At 39.4% G+C, this 21,668-nt stretch overlaps 1 protein-coding gene across 2 annotated transcripts in view; it reads right to left on the bottom strand.

Moving 5' to 3' along the window:
• Positions 1 to 4,530: 4,530 nt before the first annotated feature.
• The window catches only part of LOC139748679 (uncharacterized), a 49,744-nt gene continuing 32,606 nt past the window's right edge, over positions 4,531 to 21,668 (bottom strand). The window contains exons 6-7 of one of the 2 annotated variants that reach the window (XM_071661963.1): positions 15,958 to 16,065; positions 4,531 to 11,510 (exon numbers count right to left, since the gene is read on the bottom strand). In XM_071661963.1, the coding sequence (XP_071518064.1) occupies positions 11,286 to 11,510; positions 15,958 to 16,065 (333 nt within the window). In that variant the 3' untranslated portion in view covers positions 4,531 to 11,285. The remainder of the gene's footprint in view (positions 11,511 to 15,957; positions 16,066 to 21,668) is intronic. The other variant, XM_071661964.1, reaches the window with a different exon arrangement.

Raw genomic sequence — 21,668 nt, 5'->3', positions numbered from 1 at the left:
TCCACTGACAGCACGTCAACCCCGGTATACCACATCGCTCCAATTCACTCTATTCCTTGCCCTCCTTTCACCCTCCTGCATGTTCAGGCCCCGATCACACAAAATCTTTTTCACTCCATCTTTCCACCTCCAATTTGGTCTCCCTCTTCTCCTCGTTCCCTCCACCTCCGACACATATATCCTCTTGGTCAATCTTTCCTCACTCATTCTCTCCATGTGCCCAAACCATTTCAAAACACCCCCTTCTGCTCTCTCAACCACGCTCTTTTTATTTCCACACATCTCTCTTACCCTTACGTTACTTACTCGATCAAACCACCTCACACCACACATTGTCCTCAAACATCTCATTTCCAGCACATCCATCCTCCTGCGCACAACTCTATCCATAGCCCACGCCTCGCAACCATACAACATTGTTGGAACCACTATTCCTTCAAACATACCCATATATATATATATATATATATATATATATATATATATATATATAAATTATCTCTGGGGATAGGGGAGAAAGAATACTTCCCACGTATTCCCTGCGTGTCGTAGAAGGCAAATAAAAGGGGAGGGAGCAGGGGGCTGGAAATCCTTCCCTCTCTTTTTTTTTTTTCTAATTTTCCAAAAGAAAGGACAGACAAGGGGGCCAGGTGATGATATTCCCTCAAAGGCCCAGTCCTCTGTTCTTAACGCTACCTCGCTAACGCGGGAAATGGCGAATAGTTTGAGAGAAAAAAAAAAAGAATATATATATATATATATATATATATATATATATATATATATATATATATATATATGGGTATGTTTGAAGGAATAGTAGTTCCAAGAATGTTATTTGGTTGCGAGGCATGGGCTATAGATAGGGTTGTATGGAGGACATTGGATGTGTTAGAAATGAAATGTTTGAGGACAACATGTGGTGTTAGGTGGTTTGATTGAGTAAGTAATGAAAGGGTAAGAGAGATGTGAGGAAATGAAAAGAGTATGGTTGAGAGAGCAGAAGAGGGTGTGTCGAAATAATTTTGACTTATGGAAGGAATGAGTGAGGAAAAGTTGACAAAGAGGATATATGTGTCAGAGGTGGAGGGAAGAAGGAGTGGGAGACCAAATTGGAGGTGAAAGGATGGAGCGAAAAAAATTTGAGCATTTTGGGCCTAAGCATACAGGAGGATTAGAGGCGTGCAAGGAATGGAGTGAATTGGGATGTTGTGGTGTACCAGGGTTGACGTGCTGTCAATGGACAGAACCAGGACATTTGAAACGTCATTGGGGCCTGGATGTGGATAGGGAGCGGTGTTTTTGGTGCATTGCACATGACAGCTAGAGACTGAGTGTGAATGATTGTGGCATTTTTTTGTCTGTTTCCTGGCGCTACCTTGCTGTAGCGGGGGCTAGTGATGCTGTTTCCTGTGTGATGGGGTAGCGACAGGAATGGATGAAGGCAAGCAAGTATGAATACGTACATGTGTATATATGTTTATGTCTGTGTTTGTGTATATATATATGTTGATATGTATACGTGTGTATATGTGCTTGTATGGGCATTTATGTATATATATATATATTTGTGTATATGATTGGATGAGCCGTTCTTCGTCTGTTTCCTGGTGCTACCTTGCTGATGCGGGAATTGGCACCAGGAAAACTTACAAAAAAGGCCACATTCATTTGCACTCAGTCTGTCATGTGTGGTGCACTGAAACCACAGCTCCCTGTCCACATCCAGGCCCCAGGCTGCGTATGTGTATGTATATGTGTACATATTGATATGCGTGTGTGGACGTGTATGTATATACATGTGTAAGGGGGTGGGTTGGGCCATTTCTTTCGTCTGTTTCCTTGCGCTACCTCGCAAAAGCAGGAGACAGCGACAAAGCAAAATATGAAAAATAAATATTATTATCATCCTCATACTTTATTGCCATATCTCCCCTTTTTGACAATATAAATCTTAGTAAATTCAAGTGTGAACACAAGTTTCTAAGATGAAAGAAGTGCATAGGTACATACATTCTGATTCTTGAGAGGAAATTCTTTGTGAAAAATGAACATAAACACTCATCTTATTAAAACTGCAGACTGTTAAATATCATGCCTGAAAGCCTTACACCCTAAAAGAAAACTATAATCTGAAAGTAATTGGAATGTAATTAGCTAATACACGTGATATGTATGAGGACATCCTAAATTGCACCTCTTGTAAAATTCAAATCAAGTAAGAAAATAGTAAATAAAAAATCTCCATTCCTTAATCAATACCATGTACTTAATTTGCTCTGTGCTTTAATACTGGTTTTAATGTCCTTCACAGTAAACAGATTACACTTATGAAAAGCGGTAGAGACACCATGACCAGTACATTCTGGAACATTATTATACAACCCAGGCCCCCTTTTATATGGCTCCTACAGCTTCAAAGGTGCTCTCCATGCAAGAACAGGGAAAATGATGGGCTCCTTTGGAGTGAGAAGGTCTTCAATGAGACTAAACTCCTTTCTATCCACTGACAATAATAGAGCCTCACTGAAGGTAATAATTCACTTTTGGTGGAACCAACTGCAGGTGGAGTCTAGTAACAACATAATCATTATCTATAACTAATGAACTATAAGAGGTATGGGCATACATTAATCCAAGTCCAGGCTCCTCATCATCATATACAAATTATGTTTCCAATACACTGCCCCAAAAGCTCTCTCAGTACTATCTCCGACCAGTCACATCCATATTAAGAAACTGAACAAGAGGTTGTAAGGCATATCTAGTTACTTCTAAACCTTCCTTGCATCATCCTAGTTATGTGCCATCATCAAAACAAATGTAATATGTAATAGCAAAAGCAAATACTCTTACTTTGTAACTGGATGACACTGAGTACAGATAGTTTAAGTATCAGTTACTCAAAACAATTGAACATACGCTTGCAATCTAACACTCGCTGTAAAAAGAAAGTCATTATCTTTTCTTATTTCAAAATGTATCTATAGATATATATACAACATGGTGTCTTTCAAAGTTCTTCATTCCTGTGAAATCTTTGGTATAAAATCAGTCACCTTTTGGCAATAGTGAAGATCACAGAGTGAAATATCACCTCCAAAATACTGAAAGATCTTAAAGAGCAAGCAATGGGATACTTCCCAAGACAGCAAAAGCCTGTATAGTGGTAAGCAGTGCTCTTTACTATACAGTAATTAACTTTATCTAAATCTCTACATGATCTGATATGAAGAGTATAAACATTTACATTAACAGCACCTGGTTACCTGCCATACTGTGGCCATAAGAATTCAGTATAGTAATAACATGTACAGTATTTGAATTCCACTTTCTTTAAATTTTTTATCACTGAATTCCAACTTATGTTTTGGTTTTCTTGTTTTTCTCATCCTAATGTCGCAGTAGGTCATATTTTGTTTTATGAAGATTTTAGAAGTCTTCAAAGATACAAAAGTTATATATATATCTGATCCACAACACTGCAAGGGGATCTGAAGACACAATGAAGCTAGAGGTAATGGAATACATTATGTCAAGTAATCAAGATTGTTAAGGAAAGATTCTAGTGTACACAGTGAAGGTGTTAGTAATTTATGCAATCCATTTTCATCAATCTTAATTACATCCAATATAGCAGGTAGAATAACTCATATATATAAAATATGATAACATTCGATAAAATAGCTTTCATAAATAAGACCATATGTATCATGAATGGAAAGAATGACTCTAAGTAAAAGGAAGTAGGATCACTAACCTCAGATGCCCTTGGAAGCACTGTTATGGGAGGAGTGACAAAAAAGCCTTTCATCCATTTATGATTCTTTCTTTGACCATATTCACAGTTCAGCATAGTAGTCTATATTCTTATACAACATTCTTCTAAATTTACTGATTTCAATAACTATTCTTATAGTTTCCCATTAAAATCTCTCATGCTTCATCATGTCTACCTCAAGCAACTACCATCTTTTGACACATTCTTAAATCTATGTACTAGTAGGAGATGCCAGCTTTAAATCATGAAAAAAAACAAACTTCAGAAAATTAGAATATTACCTGCTAAGCCACACAGATGAAAATCCAATTTCAACTCTTAACAGCAAATAACTAAATAAGAATTTTAATTCAACGAATGTCATTTGTTTTTATGACCATTATGATTCATTTGGAAGTCATGTAATCATAAGAATACTAATTGCCTGTATTTTGGTATTAACTTATCAACATGTAAATATACAAGAAAGTCAAATAGGTCTTGATTTTTAAAGTGAGTTAACCCTCAGCAGGTAAAGGTCTATGGATTTATAAAAAATATTACTAATCCACTCTACATATAATCTAATCATATGCTCCTTCTATGAGGTGAGCCTAGGTCCAGACCAGAGGGGCAGGGTTGAATCCAATCGTCAAAAGTGGAGGATAAGAATGAGAAATGGGGGAAAGGGGAGTCTATACATGTTAGGTGTCTTCTAGGACCAGGGCTGGTAGGTAGGCACAAGGTGGGTTCGACAAAAAAAAATCTTAATGGCTTTTAAAGTTTAATGGTCTTAAAACTGCCTTGGTGTTTATGCAAAGTTTATTCTCATATGTTTGCTGACCAGATGAAAGCAACCCCCAAATGATGTTGTATAATCACTGTTTGACTTCTATCTAACGATTTACCAAACAAAAAGTTCAATGATTAAATAATCCTTCTAGACAATAAAAAAAACTTAACAACAGTGCCTCCAAGAATATATTTAAATGGTGAAGGTAAGCTAGTACATAAAATTCATATCTTGAAATCACCAGTATAAATCTCAAAGGATTTCTGTGCATATATGCTATGATTTACAGAAAAAACCATGATAAGTGGTTTCGGCCCTGAAATTCTTCATGATGAAATGCAAGATGGGATTCATCCATACATACAAATGATAATACTTTTTGTTAATCGTGTTTCTCTACTCTTGAGTGTACCAGTCTGCACACATTTTTTAAAGTGTATAATTGAAAAATCTGTGCCAGGACAACATTCAGCCTCAATATGAAGAAGGAAAAAAGATGAAGACAAAATCACTGAAGGGATCACACACATATTATTGAGAGTTTTCACTTTTAAGTGCTGTAAATAGAAAAACACTTTCTGAGATATGGTGGATATTTTCCTATCACCTATCAAAATTTCTCTTCACACAACTTTATAATGATATGTGAGTAACCTTACGAAGGATGATTTCAATGTAAGTTGTAAAGCAACTTTCAACTGTTGGTCCAAGGAAAACCAAAATAACAGTATCGAGATTATTATTTCTCTTTACTCTGAAAAACTTAAAAGCTCAATCTATGACTTTTATCACATGACTAGCATTCAAGTGGGAATCTCTTGTACTACAAAACAAGATTTATTGTGTTGAAAAATATAGAAGAAATTTATAATTTTCCAAAACATACCCAAGAAATTATATGAGAATGAAAAACAGGACACCATGTTATGAAGTATTTATGTAAGGTTCATGCACTTTCTAAACTAAGCTAAGAAATACAGCAATTAACTACTGTCCACACATATGTGTACAAATTTTTCAGAAATACATATACACAGACACACACATGGAAAATAGAGATTACTTACCTAACTACGAGTAACTTTGATGAGATTACGCCATAGGGCTCACCGTGTACCTCGCTCATTTTGAAAGCTTCCTGTTATCTACAGCCACATGCACTGCACAGCTCTCTATCATGTTTATCTAGAACCATCTTTAGCTAATTGTCCAGTCTTCTCTTCAGCATTTCAGCCTTCACTCCTTGCAGATTCCTGTTGCTTTCTCTTGTACATCTGATCACTTGAACTCCTTCAACATGAGTAAAGCCCATATACCCGTTTTTTTTTTCACTATCAACTTTACTTCATTGTCCCACCACTCACTCCCTTTTCTCACCTGCCCACTCATTTTCACAATCATTTCCCCACCCATAACATTTCCTCTTTTCTAAAAACTCTAAATATCTTCACCCTCAACACCACCAGGTAATGATTTGATATACCACCTACTGCACCTCTTGGAACATTCACATGCAAGCCTCTATTTGAACGCCTATCAATTAGTATGTAATCCAATAATGCCCTCTAACCATCTTCCCTACTCATGTACATATGCTTATGTATGGTTCTTTTTAAACCCTGCATTGCTAATCATCAACTTCTTCTTAGCACATGACTACATAAGTTGTTCACTATTTCTATTCACCGTACTGAAAACCCTATGCTCCCAATTATACCTTGCCAAATTACTAACTTCTGCACTTAAATCATCCATCACTGACACCCAGTCTCTTCCATTGATATTGCTGACACACTCACTCAACTGCTCTTAAAACACTTGCTTCTCTTCATCAATAATCTCGAGGCCATGTGATTAAGCACTAACAAGCACCTATCTCTCATAATCCACTTAAATTTCAATATACATCAGTCTGAAGCTCATTTCCTTATACTTTCTCATACATTCCCACAACTCCAGCTTCAGCAATAGTGCTACATCTTCCTTAGCTCTCACCTTCACATTAACCTCTAACGGTACCCTTAGGACATTCCCAAACCATTCTTCCTCTTATCTTTGAGCTTAGTTTCATATAAGAGCCAGAACATCCAGGTTCCTTTCCTTAAACATACACCCAGTCTCTCCTTTCTTCTCATCTTGGTTACATCCACACATCCCTGGCAGAGCCTTCGAGGAGTAAGAGTGCTCTTCACTTACCATATTTTTCCATTCCATCTTTTAGAAACTGAAACACAAGGGAAGAGTTTTCGACCCCGTGCCCTCACCCCTCTTAGTAATCTTCAGTGATATGTAGGGAATGTGAAGGTAGAATTTACTCTCCCCTATCCACTAAAAATATGTATACGATGGGAGAAAGAATTCTGCCTATATATATTCCCTGCATGTCACAGAAGGTAACTAAGAGGGGCAGGGGTAGGTGGAGGGAAATCTTCCCTTCCTTTACTACTTTCCAAAACAAGGATCAGATCAAGGAGCCAAGAGAGGAATTTTCCCTCAAAGGTTCTGTCATCTGTTCTTGATGCTACATCAATCACATGGGAAATGGTGAGTATGCATGAAAAAAAAAAAAACATAATTTTTTCATACCTGTTCAGTTTCTAGTATTAACAACATGGATGCATTGGGAACAAATGATGAAAACTGCATTTGTTCACATACATTCTCTAGCTGTTGTGTAATTCACCAAACCACAGCCCCATCCACAATCAGGCCCTACAGACCTTTCCATCGTTTTTACTGGCCGCTTCACATGCCCTGGTTCAGTCCACTGATATTGTGTCCACCAATGTGTACCATATCATTCCAATTCACTTTATCTCATGCACACTTTTCACCTTCCTGCATGTTCAGGCCCAATTAATCAAAAAATCTTTTCAATCCATACACTATCTCCAGTTTAGTCTCCTCCCTCTCATTGTCCCCTCTACTTCTGACACATATCCTTTTTGTCAACCTTTCCTCACTCACACTCTCCATAAAAAAAAAATATGGATGCACGGTGTGGGTCCAAGATGAAAAAGTTTAGAAGGTGGATGTGCTGGAAATATGAGGTGTGAAGAAGGCTGACCAAATTAAAAATGATAAGGTAAGAAATAAGTGAATAAATACAATGAGAATGTATGAGAAAGGGGAAGAGGGTTTACTGAAATGGTTTAGAATTATGGATATGAACAAAGAGGAGAGGCTGACTAAAAGGGTATACATGTCTTAAGAGAAGGAAGACAGGAGAATGAGGAAGGATGGGGTGAAACATGCTTTGAGTTCTATTTTTCTATAATTCTGATGTCTGTTCCTTCTGGGAGATCTCAAGCGAGTGGCTGTGGTGAAAGTCTCCACTTATCCCTTTCTTTACATGCCACCCTCACATACACCATACCATGCATTGTTTCCCCATTTCCTTCCCTCCAGTATTCTTACACTCCAATTTCCCTGTGTCACAGGTGCTCTACTACACCAAGCCCTTTAATCATACTATCATACACTCTCCTTGTAAACTCACCTGTCTTGCATTCTTTTCACAAGCCCAAACCACCTCAAAGTACTATGTTTCACCCACTCAAACATTCCACAATTAATTCCCTTTGCATTCCCTATCATACCAAATCTCTGATACGCCCCTCTAATCAATTTATTCATTCCATTTAATCAAACATGCTCCTCTCAAATAACTCATTCTACAGTCAGGATTCTTGACTTTTGTGGCTCATTCCATGACCATGTTTCGGCTGCATAGATTACAGTTGGGAGGACTATGTTGTCTCAATCCTTTCTCCACTTCCATATTTACACCTCAACCATTCATTATTCTATCAAGGGACCAATGACTCTTCTATCCAGTACAGCTTTCTCCCTTATATTTCTTCCCATATCAGCAAACTTACCAAGATTGCTCCCAAATACTTAAATTTTGTCACCTCTTCCAGCCTTTCTCCCCAGTATCTATAACAGTTCTGTATGCTTTCTTCTATCACGATTCAGGGCTTTGCAAAATCTATATTTTCACTCTCTTTCTTTTCAGACACCATTACTTTAGTTTTACTTGCAACATCTCTTCACTCTCAGAAAACAACACTACCATCTGCATACAGGTTCACTAGCCATCATACCTAACCAACACACTCCATTTCTACACTCCTTTTCTCTAGTTTTGCTTTCATCTCTATTACCACTCTATCCATCAATAGGTTAAAAAGCCACTTTTGTTTGAAAGTTTAGGACCTAAATAGGCATGAGGGTGTGAGGCATGCATGGGACAGAACGAACAAGACATATGTAGATTGTTGTGGGGGACAATATGCTGTCAATAGGCTGAACCAAGTCATATGAAGCTGTCAAGTTAAACCATGTAAAAGTCTGAAGGGCTTGGCTGTAGATGGTAGGCTCTGGTTTTAGGGCAATATACATGACAACTAAAGATTGGACCTGTGCAAATAAGGCCATTTTTTGTTGGAAGTGGCAACCTAGTATAAAAAATATACAGTATGTATATATCTAAGCTTCAACATACACAAGTTACTTATGTAGCCCTGGGACCCTCTTATGAGCAGCTCATGCTGCTTCGAGGCTGAGCTCCAGGTGACAGCCAGGAAAGGTGAGCTCTTGATAACACCTCTCTCCATCTGCTGATGATACAACCCTATTGATGGTGACTCTCACTCATGGTATTATCAACTGCAGGTGGAGTCAAGATACAACTTTCACATACGAACATACACACATATACATGCATACACTTCACAATTTAACTTTCAAACATCAAATATGACATATGGAGCCCTAAGTATTGCTCAATGTACTATCTCAATAGTTTTAACATTTTCCACTAGTTTCATGAGGTTTATTTATTGCTCATCATCAAATATTTACAACTTCCCGTTGAACTATGCATGATAGGGCAAGTTATGAGTTGAGGTAAGAGTATGATAGATGAATAAGGCAAACTTATATATTTGAAAGGTGATACTGACCAAGATAAGAAAAACTAAAGTGAAAGGGTTAATGATCATGTGCTCAGAGAATTATACTAAAAGAAAAAATTTCCATCATAAAATCATTACAATAAACTGTAATCCATGTGATCAGAGCATTTAAAGGGTCACATCAAACTAAATATCATGCCATGGAAATTCTTAAAGGCCTCACTGGAATCTCTTACTTTATGTTCTTATGTGATTCACCTGAAAATGACCTCTTCCCCTTCAGCTTTATTCACTTAAAATTGACCTTTTTTCCCTTAATGCATTTTTCTTATTTTTGTGGGAAGGCATCTATTTTCTGACACCTGAGTTGATAGAGTAAAATTTTCTGGGGTTGAAATTTCATGGAGAAATAAACCAAACTTTACCATTCTCAACTAAGACTTTATGAATTGGGGAAAAAGTGCCCTTCGACTCCTTAATTCAACAGATGTTGGATTTAACAACAGCTGTATCAATGATCCAATGAAAATCTGCCAAACAATCAATACCTGTGCAATATGCAGACTAACTGTGACCCCCACATGAATCCTCAGGGGCAAATAATTTATATGCAGAATAACTGTGACTCCCACATGAATCCTCAGGAGCAGAAAACTTAAGTTCTTGTATGGGTCTGGAAGAACTGCCAGTGCCACAACAATAAAACAGTTACAATATTATACCACTTGGAGAGTGCGCGAACAATAAAAATATGTATCAGTACTGTCTGATAATTCCCTCAAGCTGGGATACATACAAAGCCTAGCTGAAGAGAAAAAGTGAATTCTTGGCAAACTGTTCATCATAAAATAATGTCAATTACAAAATGCCTATCTTTAAAACTAATTTCTTCATAAGGCTTCAAAGTTTAAACTGGATAACAATAATGCTGAAACCATCTCATCCAAGCATTCCCAAGACAAGCAGATAAAATACAGAACTTTCCCTATTACCCACTTTGCAGTGCTATGTTCCATCACTTCCTTAATTCATCATATCATCCTCAGAATTAAGTGCAAAGCTGAGAAAAGTACACACAAGAGTCTACAAGTGAGTATTTAGTTTCCATCATTCTTGACTGATTTAAGGAATATATCAAGACCGCAAAGGATTATCTAACATCTGTGAAGGAATAATATGGGCAAACGTTTTTTTCATCCAACTGACAGACCTAAGGCAAAATTACATTTATGGAACACATCATACACCAGACAAGCCTGTCTATTACCTCAAGTGGTTATTAGAGAGACTCATACCGATAGGTATATTATTTGCAACACTAGTATGTCCAGTTAGTAACACTGAATAAATCAAGTTATATCTGGTATTTCTTAACATTCTTGGAATTACATATTTTTTCCTTTACAATACCTGGAAAAATTATCATCAGAAACACTTCCACTACATACTAATTATGGCTTGACATCAAAATAGGCCCTTACCTTTAATGGATAACAGGGAAAAGACTGCATAGGAATTCCCATCTTGGATACATTCAACAAATGGCAACAACAAATGATCAAATAATAAATTATCTTACACTACAGCAGAACACAAGCAGCATGCCTCCATCTTTAGCATGCTTGAGGTTAATTCTGTTGCAGTTGACTGGTACTCTGCTAAAATATAACCCATTTCTGGTCCCAACACTGACTATCAGGTGCCTCCTCATCACTTACCTGTTACCATGCCTACCCTATGCCATCACAGTCCAGAGTGTAGCACCACAGAATCTGGCTGAGGTGATAATACACTTTCCTAATGAACACTATAGTTATTGCCAAAGCTTGGTAGCCAGAGTGGTGTTACCAACCCCAAATCCACTTGTGGTGACTGGACCAGGCATTGGCTGAGAGACAACACCACTCACACCACCAGCTGGAACACTGCTGACACCTATCCCACCGACCATTCCTGTCATGCTTCCTCCTATACCATGGGCCTGGCCAATCACTGGGGGTTGTCCACTTATGTTGATATTTGTCATCTGGGACTGCATCTGAAAGGTAGTTAGAAAATCACTTATCCTGGTCCTTTTCTTCAGCTCCAGAATTACTTCCTATTCTTTGTCCTATATTTCCTTCATTATTGTATGGTCTCTGAGTACTGGGGGTATCTCTTGATCTACCCAATCTTCCCAGAGAAGACCCATCTGCCTCCTCTCCACTACATGTGCTTTTTCTCCTCTGGCTGATTTCTTTCTTAACTCCTTTGATATTCTTAATTCCAAATATATTTCAACCATACTTTCTATGTTCTAAAGCCCTATGAACATTCAAAAGCCTAACTAATTAGTCAACAGCAATGTCACCCATTTTTATGGGAAACTTAACTGCACTACCATCCATTCCAACCACTTTCTCATACTTAATCTTGCAGAAGGTTTTCCAACTTCCTCTCTACTAAACAAATTATTTGCATGCCAACTTATCCCAAATGCACTATGACCACCTCTCTACCATTCAATACATTTACCAGACCTTCAGAATGCTCACTCCATCCCTTTTTTACATCCCATCCACTTTCCTCACTGTCACACCCACTTGGTTTCTTGTTCTCCCACTATTTACCTCATTTTGGAAATTTTCCTGTTCTCTTTGAAGTTTATCAATTATCTCTCACCTCATCTCTCAATAATATTAATTAAATTCTTACTGGACATATATACAAGTATGATAAAAAGACATTTCTTTTTCCTTATAACATCAAATTTACATTCAAAAGAATTTCAAGAAACACTGCAGAGGAAATTTACTGAAATATTCACATTACTGAAATATTCAGTATGTGAGAATGTGAGAAATACTTAGATAAACACATGGATTTGTATGTAGCATTTATGGATCTCTCCTGGAGAAGCATATGATAGAGTTGACAGAGATGCTTTGTGGAAGGTATTAAGAATATATGGTGCGGGAGGTAAGTTGTTAGAAGCAGTGAAAAGTTTTTATCAAGGCCATAAGGCATGTGTACGTGTAGGAAGAAAGGAAAGTGATTGGTTCTCAGTGAATGCTAGTTTGCGGCAGGGGTGCGTGATGTCTCCATGGTTGTTTAATTTGTTTATGGATGGGGTTGTTAGGGAGGTGAATGCAAGAGTTTTAGAAAGAGGGGCAAGTATGCAGTCTGTTGTGGATGAGAGAGCTTGGGAAGTGAGTCACTTGTTGTTCGCTGATGATACAGTGCTGGTGGCTGACTCGGGTGAGAAACTGCCGAAGCTGGTGACTGAGTTTGGTAAAGTGAATGAAAGAAGAAAGCTGAGAGTAAATGTGAATAAGAGTAAGGTTATTAGGTACAGTAGGGTTGAGGGACAAGTCCATTGGGAGGTAAGTCTGAATGGAGAAAAACTGGAGAAAGTGAAATGTTTTAGATATCTGGGAGTGGATTTGGCAGCAGATGGAACCATGGAAGCGGAAGTGAATCATACGGTTGGGGAGAGGGCAAAAGTTCTGGGAGCGTTGAAAAAAGTGTGGAAGTCGAGAACGTTATTTTGGAAAGCAAAAGTGGATATGTTTGAAGGAATAGTGGTTCCAACAATGTTAAATGGTTGTGAGGCGTGGGCTATAAATAGAGTTGTGCGGAGAAGGGTGGATGTGTGGTAATAAAAAGAGTGTGGTTGAGAGAGCAGAAGAGGGTGTTTTGAAATGGTTTGGGCACATGGAGAGAATGAGTGAAGAAAGATTGACAACGAGGATATATGTGTCAAAGGTGGAGGGAACGAGAAGTGGGAGACCAAATTGGAGGTGAAAAGATGGAGTGAAAAAGATTTTGAGTGATCGGGGCCTGAACATACAGGAGGGTGAAAGGCGTGCAAGGAATAGATTGAACTGGAACGATGTGGTATACCAGGGTCGACGTGCTGCCAATAGATTGAACCAGGGCATGTGAAGCGTCTGGGGTACACCAAGGGAAGTTTTGTGGGGCCTGGATGTGGAAAGGGAGCCGTGGTTTCGGTGCATTATACATGAGAGCTAGAGACTGAGTGTGAACGAATGTGGCCTTTGTTATCTTTTCCTCGCGCTACTCCGCGCACATGCGGGGGGGGGGGGGTATTTCATGTGTGGTGGGGTGGCGACAGGAATGAATAAGGGCAGACAGCATGAATTATGTGCAGGTGTATACGTATATGTATATGTCTCTGTGTGTGTATATATATATATGTATACGTTGAGTTGTATAGGTATGTATATATGCATGTGGACGTGTATGTATGTACATGTGTATGTGGATGGGTTGGGCCATTATTTTGTCTGTTTTTTGCGCTACCTCGCTGATGCAGGAGACAGCGACAAAGTATAATAATAATAATAATAATAATAATAATAATAATAATAATAATTTTATTTTTTTTTTATTATACTTTGTCGCTGTCTCCCGCGTTTGCGAGGTAGCGCAAGGAAACAGACGAAAGAAATGGCCCAACCCCCCCCCCATACACATGTATATACATACGTCCACACACGCAAATATACATACCTACACAGATTTCCATGGTTTACCCCAGACGCTTCACATGCCCTGCTTCAATCCACTGACAGCACGTCAACCCCGGTATACCACATCGCTCCAATTCACTCTATTCCTTGCCCTCCTTTCACCCTCCTGCATGTTCAGGCCCCGATCACACAAAATCTTTTTCACTCCATCTTTCCACCTCCAATTTGGTCTCCCTCTTCTCCTTGTTCCCTCCACCTCCGACACATATATCCTCTTGGTCAATCTTTCCTCACTCATTCTCTCCATGTGCCCAAACCACTTCAAAACACCCTCTTCTGCTCTCTCAACCACGCTCTTTTTATTTCCACACATCTCTCTTACCCTTACATTACTTACTTGATCAAACCACCTCACACCACATATTGTCCTCAAACATCTCATTTCCAGCACATCCACCCTCCTGCGCACAACTCTATCCATAGCCCACACCTCGCAACCATACAACACTGTTGGAACCACTATTCCTTCAAACATACCCATTTTTGCTTTCCGAGATAATGTTCTCGACTTCCAAACATTCTTCAAGTCTCCCAGGATTTTCACCCCCTTCCCCACCCGTATGATTCACTTCTGATTCCATGGTTCCATCCGCTGCCAGATCCACTCCCAGATATCTAAAACACTTTACTTCCTCCAGTTTTTCTCCATTCAAACTTACCTCCCAATTGACTTGAACCTCAACCCTACAGTACCTAATAACCTTACTCTTATTCACATTTACTCTTAACTTTCTTCTTTCACACACTTTACCAAACTCAGTCACCAGCTTCTGTAGTTTCTCACATGAATCAGCCACCAGCGCTGTATCATCAGCAAACAACAACTGACTCACTTCCCAAGCTCTCTCATCCACAACAGACTGCATACTTGCCCCTCTTTCCAAAACTCTCGCATTCACCTCCCTAACAACCCCATCCATAAACAAATTAAACAACCATGGAGACATCACACACCCCTGCCGCAAACCTACATTCACTGAGAACCAATCACTTTCCTCTCTTCCTACACGTACACATACCTTACATCCTCGATAAAAACTTTTCACTGCTTCTAACAACTTGCCTCCCACACCATATATTCTTAGTACCTTCCACAGAGCATCTTTATCAACTCTATCATATGCCTTCTCCTGATCCATAAATGCTACATACAAATCCATTTGCTTTTCTAAGTATTTCTCACATACATTCTTCAAAGCAAACACCTGATCCACACATCCTCTACCACTTCTGAAACCACACTGCTCTTCCCCAATCTGATGCTCTGTACATGCCTTCACCCTCTCAATAATAATAATAATAATAAAATTCAGTATACTGAGATGGAAGGCAATCTCTAACTGAGGACCTCCTGAAACAGGTAAACATGTTTCTAATGACCCCACAAACTGCTCAGAAGAATATATTTGTACAAAGTAGCAAAAGAACCAGAACTGTGAAATTTGGCAAGCACTTTTCCAAGTGTGTTTACATTCATTTGTAACAGAAAACGTACTATACAGTGCTGCATAAAAATGCACTTTAACATCTTTTGCTGCCATGGCAACTTCTCCTAGTAAATTAAGAAAGCATGTTTATCACTTGCTTCATAGCCCAAGCAACATGAAAGCTTTTCATTTGAATATCACACTCCACTTGAGTAGCTATAACAAATATACATGTGTTACAAAACCTTTTAACAATGCAAAGGCACATTGCCAGTGGTATGGCAGATGATTACATTACATGTATATTTAATGAACTAAAATAATTCTGATTCTTAAAAATATCTAATCAGTTGTATTAGTACATTAAACTGCAATGAACAGATGAAGCAAACTTCTGTTAACTACAAGCAATAGCTCAATACCAAAGGCTGACAGAAATAAATAAAATACATGTCTAAAGATTTAATTTTCTAATAGCATCATCTAATGAACATGCATAAGCAATACAAGGAATTAAGTAACATACCTGAGCAAATGGGTTGGCTGCAGACAGCTGTATGGATGTGGGCACAGCCTGAGGCATTCCATTGGCAAAGAAAGGATTTGGGGGACCTGCTCCTCCTGTCATTCCAGCCTGCACCATAATTAAGAAACTAATCAATTAATCATTTAGCTACAATTATTACATATCTATTTATATCTCTGATGCCTGTCCCAATTGGAACTCCCTCAATGGGGTGGCCACGGCAACAAAGTCTCCATGACTAGTGAACTCTAGTGCCACTTCTTAGCCTTTAGTGACTCACCCTTTAATAGGCCACTGTCAGAGGGAAAGTCTAGAGCAGTATTTGAAGAGGCTCCTACCTAATGTTCCTACTGACTACTGCCTAATGCTCATGCCTAATGTTCCTACCTACTACTTTTACCTAATGTTTCTAACTACTAATCCTACCAACTACTTCTATCTATTGCTCCCACCATACTGGCAAAAGGCAGGGCTACCACAAGAAAATCTAGAGATATGACAAATGAGCTGTAAGAGTTAAGTGTCATCAAGTGTTATGTGTGACAAGGAGAGATTGCATGCTTGTAAACAGAATACTAGTAGCCTGTGTGCAGGTTAAGCAAAAAGAAAAGACAGTTACCTGGGTCACTGGAGTGCAGCTACCAATTTTCTATAGTGCAAATAGGTCTAAAGATGTAACCTAACTGAAGAAAGAATTATGCAATCATGGATCAGCATCAATGGCCAGGTATTCAAGGAATGAATCCCTCTGTATGTCATAGTGAATGGTAAAGTCATAAAAATCTCTTGGACTTTGCCAACACACTTTGCATTATGACATATCTACTTTTTTATTATACATAATTGCTGTTTCCTGCACGTTATTTTTTTTTTTTTTATTATACTTTGTCGCTGTCTCCCGCGTTTGCGAGGTAGCGCAAGGAAACAGACGAAAGAAATGGCCCAACCCCCCCATACACATGTATATACATACGTCCACACACGCAAATATACATACCTACACAGCTTTCCATGGTTTACCCCAGACGCTTCACATGCCTTGATTCAATCCACTGACAGCACGTCAACCCCGGTATACCACATCGCTCCAATTCACTCTATTCCTTGCCCTCCTTTCACCCTCCTGCATGTTCAGGCCCCGATCACACAAAATCTTTTTCACTCCATCTTTCCACCTCCAATTTGGTCTCCCTCTTCTCCTCGTTCCCTCCACCTCCGACACATATATCCTCTTCGGTCAATCTTTCCTCACTCATTCTCTCCATGTGCCCAAACCACTTCAAAACACCCTCTTCTGTTCTCTCAACCACACTCTTTTTATTTCCACACATCTCTCTTACCCTTACTTTACTTACTCGATCAAACCACCTCACACCACACACTGTCCTCAAACATCTCATTTCCAGCACATCCATCCTCCTGCGCACAACTCTATCCATAGCCCACGCCTCGCAACCATACAACATTGTTGGTACCACTATTCCTTCAAACATACCCATTTTTGCTTTCCGAGATAATGTCCTCGACTTCCACACATTCTTCAAGGCCCCCAGAATTTTCGCCCCCTCCTCCACCCTATGATCCACTTCCGCTTCCATCCGCTGCCAGATCCACTCCCAGATATCTAAAACACTTCACTTCCTCCAGTTTTTCTCCATTCAAACTCACCTCCCAATTGACTTGACCCTCAACCCTACTGTACCTAATAACCTTGCTCTTATTCACATTTACTCTTAACTTTCTTCTTCCACACACTTTACCAAACTCAGTCACCAGCTTCTGCAGTTTCTCACATGAATCAGCCACCAGCGCTGTATCATCAGCGAACAACAACTGACTCACTTCCCAAGCTCTCTCATCCCCAACAGACTTCATACTTGCCCCTCTTTCCAAAACTCTTGCATTTACCTCCCTAACAACCCCATCCATAAACAAATTAAACAACCATGGAGACATCACACACCCCTGCCGCAAACCTACATTCACTGAGAACCAATCACTTTCCTCTCTTCCTACACGTACACATGCCTTACATCCTCGATAAAAACTTTTCACTGCTTCTAACAACTTTCCTCACACACCATATATTCTTAATACCTTCCACAGAGCATCTCTATCAACTCTATCATATGCCTTCTCCAGATCCATAAATGCTACATACAAATCCATTTGCTTTTCTAAGTATTTCTCACATACATTCTTCACAGCAAACACCTGATCCACACATCCTCTACCACTTCTGAAACCACACTGCTCTTCCCCAATCTGATGCTCTGTACATGCCTTCACCCTCTCAATCAATACCCTCCCATATAATTTACCAGGAATACTCAACAAACTTATACCTCTGTAATTTGAGCACTCACTCTTATCCCCTTTGCCTTTGTACAATGGCACTATGCACGCATTCCGCCAATCCTCAGGCACTCACCATGAGTCATACATACATCAAATAACCTTACCAACCAGTCAACAATACAGTCACCCCCTTTTTTAATAAATTCCACTGCAATACCATCCAAGGCTCAGAGTGGGGTGCCTAAATGTGTGTGGATGTAACCAAGATGTGAAAAAAGGAGAGATAGGTAGTATGTTTGAGGAAAGGAACCTGGATGTTTTGGCTCTGAGTGAAACGAAGCTCAAGGGTAAAGGGGAAGAGTGGTTTGGGAATGTCTGGGGAGTAAAGTCAGGGGTTAGTGAGAGGACAAGAGCAAGGGAAGAAGTAGCAATACTCCTGAAACAGGAGTTGTGGGAGTATGTGATAGAGTGTAAGAAAGTAAATTCTCGATTAATATGGGTAAAACTGAAAGTTGATGGAGAGAGGTGGGTGATTATTGGTGCATATGCACCTGGGCATGAGAAGAAAGATCATGAGAGGCAAGTGTTTTGGGAGCAGCTGAATGAGTGTGTTAGTGGTTTTGATGCACGAGACCGGGTTATAGTGATGGGTGATTTGAATGCAAAGGTGAGTAATGTGGCAGTTGAGGGAATAATTGGTATACATGGGGTGTTCAGTGTTGTAAATGGAAATGGTGAAGAGCTTGTAGATTTATGTGCTGAAAAAGGACTGATGATTGGGAATACCTGGTTTAAAAAGCGAGATATACATAAGTATACTTATGTAAGTAGGAGAGATGGCCAGAGAGCGTTATTGGATTACGTGTTAATTGACAGGCGTGCGAAAGAGAGACTTTTGGATGTTAATGTGCTGAGAGGTGCAACTGGAGGGATGTCTGATCATTATCTTGTAGAGGCTAAGGTGAAGATTTGTATGGGTTTTCAGAAAAGAAGAGTGAATGTTGGGGTGAAGAGGGTGGTGAGAGTAAGTGAGCTTGGGAAGGAGACCTGTGTGAGGAAGTTCCAGGAGAGACTGAGTACAGAATGGAAAAAGGTGAGAACAATGGAAGTAAGGGGAGTGGGGGAGGAATGGGATGTATTTAGGGAATCAGTGATGGATTGCACAAAAGATGCTTGTGGCATGAGAAGAGTGGGAGGTGGGTTGATTAGAAAGGGTAGTGAGTGGTGGGATGAAGAAGTAAGAATATTAGTGAAAGAGAAGAGAGAGGCATTTGGACGATTTTTGCAAGGAAAAAATGCAATTGAGTGGGAGATGTATAAAAGAAAGAGACATGAGGTCAAGAGAAAGGTGCAAGAGGTGAAAAAAAGGGCAAATGAGAGTTGGGGTGAGAGAGTATCATTAAATTTTAGGGAGAATAAAAAGATGTTCTGGAAGGAGGTAAATAAAGTGCGTAAGACAAGGGAGCAAATGGGAACTTCAGTGAAGGGCGCAAATGGGGAGGTGATAACAAGTAGTGGTGATGTGAGAAGGAGATGGAGTGAGTATTTTGAAGGTTTGTTGAATGTGTTTGATGATAGAGTGGCAGATATAGGGTGTTTTGGTCGAGGTGGTGTGCAAAGTGAGAGGGTTAGGGAAAATGATTTGGTAAACAGAGAAGAGGTAGTGAAAGCTTTGCGGAAGATGAAAGCCGGCAAGGCACATGTTATTATTATCATCATTATTATCATTTATCATACTTTGTCGCTGTCTCCCACACTGGCGAGGTGGCGCAAGGAAACAGACAAAAGAATGGCCCAACCCATTCACATACACATGTATATACATACACGTCCACACATGCACATATACAAACCTATACATTTCAACATATATATACACAGACACATACATATATACACATGCACATAATTCATACTTGCTGCCTTTATATATTCCCGTCGCCACCCCGCCACACATGAAATGACAACCCCCTCCCCCCGCACATGCACGAGGTAGTGCTAGAAAAAGACAACAAAGACCACATTCATTCACACTCAATCTCTAGCTGTCATGTATAATGCACCAAAACCACAGCTCCCTTTCCACATCCAGGTCCCACAAAACTTTCCATGGTATACCCTAAGTGCTTCACATGCCCTGGTTCAATCCATTGACAGCATGTCGACCCCGGTATACCACATTGTTCCAATTCACTCTATTCCTTGCATGCCTTTCACCCTCCTGCATGTTCTGGCCCCGATTGCTCAAAATCTTTTTCATTCCATCCTTCCACCCCCACTTTGGTCTCCCACTTTTCCTCGTTCCCTCCACCTCTGAATGAAATACACACTCTTCTGCTCTCTCGACTACACTTTTTTTATTACCACACATCTCTCTTATCCTTTCATTACTTACTCTATCAAACCACCTCACACCACATATTGTCCTCAAACATTTCTTTTCCAACACATCCACCCTCCTCCGCACAACCCTATCTATAGCCTATGCCTCACAACCATATCATTATCATTATACTTAATCACTGTCTAAAGATGTAACCTAACTGAAGGAAAGAACTAAGCAATCATGGATAAGCATTAATGGCCAGGTATTCAAGGAATGAATCCCTCTGTATGTCACAGTGAATGGTAAAGACATAAAAATCTCTTGGACCTTGCCAACACACTTTGCATTATGACATCTTTTTTATATTATACATAACTGCTGTTTCCCACACATATTATTATCATTATTATCATCATTATTATTATTTACTATACTTTATCGCTGTCTCACACATTAGCGAGGTAGCGCAAGGAAACAGATGAAGAATGGCCCAACCACTCATATACACATATATATACTTAAACGTCCATACATGCATATATACATACATAAGCAAGTACATATATACACATGTGCATATTCATACTTGCTGCCCTCATCCATTCTCGTCACCACCCCTCTACACAGGAAATTGCACCCCCCTCCAGCGAGGTAGCGCCAGGGAAAGACATAAAGGCCACATTTGTTCACACTCAGTCTCTATATATATGTTTTTGGTTACTTAGCAACAAAACACACTCAAAACCTACAGAATGAAACAAAATCCTAGAGATAGTAGAGTGAAGGGTGACCTGATCATATTCTTTATATCTTTAAAACACATTGAGGATGTAAATAAAGGACAGTTCTTCAAGACATGCATGGAGAGAACAACCAGAGGACATAATTCAACAATTCTGTATGCAGAGAGCATAAAGAAATTCAAGTTGGTGTATTACAAATGATGTTCAAGAGATGAGGCCCTACAAGTACAAAACACCCTCCCTGTTCAAAACAAATAGGTAATTAATATCCCATCTCAACATGTCTGGCGCTCCTTTCCTTGTAACAGTACTAAACCCCTCCAATCCAAGTCACTCCTAAACTA

Source organism: Panulirus ornatus, chromosome 5, assembly GCF_036320965.1.
Source record: "Panulirus ornatus isolate Po-2019 chromosome 5, ASM3632096v1, whole genome shotgun sequence".
NCBI lineage: Eukaryota > Metazoa > Arthropoda > Malacostraca > Decapoda > Palinuridae > Panulirus > Panulirus ornatus.
Note: the sequence above shows the minus strand (reverse complement) of the source record. Positions and strands in the feature narration are given on the sequence as shown.